General features: G+C 42.1%; 1 protein-coding gene across 1 annotated transcript in view; it reads left to right on the top strand.

Moving 5' to 3' along the window:
- LOC106880173 (proton-coupled amino acid transporter 1) overlaps nucleotides 1-3359 on the top strand; it is a 23592-nt gene that overhangs the window by 17855 nt on the left and 2378 nt on the right. The window contains exons 7-8 of the mRNA XM_052976916.1: nucleotides 699-1038; nucleotides 2571-2746. Coding sequence (XP_052832876.1) covers nucleotides 699-1038; nucleotides 2571-2746 — 516 coding nt within the window. The remainder of the gene's footprint in view (nucleotides 1-698; nucleotides 1039-2570; nucleotides 2747-3359) is intronic.

Here is a 3359-nt window from a genome sequence, read left to right as displayed (position 1 = left end):
AACCGGATGGCTACACCAGGCTCCAATTTGATTTGGCAGAGTTTCTACAGCTGGATGCCCTTCCTAACGCCAACCACTCAGAGAGTGTAGTGGGTGCTTTTATGTGTCACCCGCACGAAGGCCAGTCAGGCAGTACTGGCAATGGCCACACTCAAATGGTGTATTTTATGTGCCACCCGCACAGGAGCCAGTCCAGCGGCACTGGCAACGATCTTGCTCGAAAATCCTACGAAGGCCAGTCAGGTGGTACTGACATTATTATTATTATTATTATTGTTATGTAAATGGCAGGAGATAGACAGAACTCCAAGTTTGTAGGACAAAATGCTTTATGGTATTTAGTTATAACAGCCATTGTAAAATTTGCATTTCATAATCTTTGTGATTGATAAACTAAAGCAATGTTTTTCGACTATTTTTAGCCTATTGACCCCTTTGCTTCCTATTTTACTCTGCTGAACCCCATTCGATGTTTAAAAAGTCTTATTATATTTTTATAATTAAATATTATTAGGAACTGTATAAAAAAAAAAAAATTGTTAAAATATTTTATGTATTGTAGAAGCATAACCAATTTATTGCATATGAATTTTAACAACAAAATCTTATATGAACCCTCAAGGGTCATGTGGACCCCAGTTGAGAACCATTGTAAAGAATCAGACAAATCCTGGAATTAATTCAAATGACTAACCTTTCTTCTCTACCACTGACCTCGTGCCGAAATCATGTCTCCAGTATTGTTTCTGTTTCCCTTTTCAGGTGATTGAGGTTTTCCCTGTGGCTCAGTGGCACAGTATTTCCTATATGTGGCTGATCACCATCTTTCTCATCCCTTACTGTTTTATTCGAAACCTAAAAACCTTGGCTGTCTTCTCATTGTTGGCCAACATCATCACCATCATTGGACTGGTCATCATCTACCAGTATATCGTGCAGCATCTCCAGCCAATGTCACAGGTGCAGCTGTACACCAGTTTCTCCCAGTTACCTATGTTCTTCGGCATTGCTGTCTATTCTTTTGAAGGTATTAGTCTGGTAAGTCTCTCTCTCACACACACACACACACACACACACACATTAGTGGCCTGGTGGTTAGGGTGTTGCACTCATGAGTCTCAAACATGGGTTGATTCTCGAACCAGCTGACACAGGGTTTGGTGGGGGTGGGGGGCAAGCGATAAGCACAAGCATAGTGCAGAAAAAGAGGAAATGTAAGAAAGAGAAGAGGAGATGTAGTTTGGTCTGTTGGGGTAGGACGTGGGAAAATTTTTTTTTTTATTGTTACATGTAAGTGGAACAGTGTTCCCAGAACTCAGTTTTGCTGGGGGGGGGGCAGGTCTTCTCAAGAACTTCATATCAGGAGACATCTCAGTCTATTGTCATCCCCTCCATGAGGTCCAACATCCTGAGATCACCCCATGTCTTCCTGATTCTCCCTCTCCCGCAGGTGCCATCCACTTTCAGCAATTAGCACTTCTTTATACAGCTGTCTACATTCGTATGAATCACATGTCCAAATCAACACAGTCTTCTCTCTTGGATGCTGCATCCGATTCCTCTTATGCCCAACTTTATCTATACATTTACACTTTGTCATACGTGCACACTGATGTTGCACATCCAACAGAGCATACAACCTTCATTCCTTTCCAGTCTACGCATGTCCTCTGCATTCAGAGCCCAGGTCTAACTACCATGGAGATTAGTCGTTTATACACAAGCATCATACAATCTGCCTTTCACTCTGAGAGAGAGAGAGAGAGAGAGAGTCCTTTTGTTGCCGACAGAGGTAATAGCTCTCTGAACTTCCTCCATCCTATTCTTATTCTTGCAACAATTTTTAGTTTAGCACTGGATGCCATGGCGTGATTTTGTTTAAGGTGGACTGCCACTTGCCAGGCAGAAGCCCACTCACTTGGCTCAGAGGACTTCATCAGTGGCACCGTGGAGGAGACGTACTGACTTTGACCTGTGAGTTGCAGCGAGCTGCCGTGGATCAGTTCTTTTAGGCTACGCCTTGTTGTAGCCAGCCCGCTTGGCATAGCCTTCTTCCGCTGTCACAGCCATTGAGAGACATAGATGTCGCTTTGTCTGCCTGATCAACCGTTGAGGACTTGATGATTCCTCCTCGTAGCCTTAGCCTAAAGAGGCATCCTGCAAGGCAGCAGAGGAGGATCCAATTTTTACCCATTGGTGGGGCCCTAACAGGTGCTACCATCCCGGGCCAGAGTGGACCTGGGAGAAATGGCAACTAAGGGGTGTCTCCACGCTCCCCATAACTCCTGGGTAAGACACAAAACTGCAACCGGTGGTGAAGCTCCAGTTCAGGAGGACAGGAGTTGCAACAATACTTTCAGAGCATCCTTCACCATTACTAATTTGGCCACCTGGGTAAACAACCTTGAGAGAGCCTCCTGAGCATTTGCAAAAGTCTGATTCCCTTGTATCCTTACTGGTTGTTTCCCCATGAAAGCAGCCATATCTGGTAACTTTCCCCCTTGTTTTTTGTTTTCATGGTTTCACTCACATCCCTCACTGCATTTCTCTTTTTCTTTCCCTCTAACAAGGTTCTTCCAATTGAAAACAAAATGAGAAATCCACAAGATTTCCCCGGTTGGACAGGAATTCTAAATCTTGGAATGACCATTGTGGTCTGCCTCTATGCATCACTTGGCTTCTATGGTTATCTCGCTTTCTCTGACACTGTTAAAGGAAGTATAACATTAAATCTACCATCAGATTGGTGAGTTGTTTACTTTATTAATAATAATTTTTTGCTATTTTTCTTTTCGTGTGTGTGTGTGTTATTTTTGTTGAGACAGTCTCTTGCTAATCTGTGTTTCACTTGGCGATGCACAGGATCTTCAGGCAAAGATCCTGTCTACCTCCAGCTGAGACTCAAAGTAGGTAGAGAAACTAACTCAACCAAAATAAACATATTAATTTCTAATAGGGTATGGACCACTTTTTTCTGACACTTAATACTTAATGTGTATGTGTTTGGGCAACTCTTTGAAAATATTTTATTTTTCTACATAAATATACAAATTTGATAAATTCAAATTACGACAAACGTAAATAAACAAACGAAGTTTGCTTTTAGAAGCGTTGAGATGTCTTTTAGAAAGTTAAAGAAGTGATTTTAAATTCTCAATCGCAGAATAATGCTAATAATATAGCCTGAACAGGATAAACTACCCCTATTTTGCAGAGAAAAGTGCAGGTGGCTAGCTGTGGACTCGAACTCACATCCGCGTGATTACATGTCACGATGCTTTGACCGATTAAGCTAAACTACCCACTACAAATTCCTCTGCAAATTAAGATATATAAATCTCGCTTTATGAGACACTCTC

Source organism: Octopus bimaculoides, chromosome 26, assembly GCF_001194135.2.
Source record: "Octopus bimaculoides isolate UCB-OBI-ISO-001 chromosome 26, ASM119413v2, whole genome shotgun sequence".
Taxonomy (NCBI): Eukaryota; Metazoa; Mollusca; class Cephalopoda; order Octopoda; family Octopodidae; genus Octopus; species Octopus bimaculoides.
This window is presented reverse-complemented; position numbering and strand designations above follow the sequence as displayed.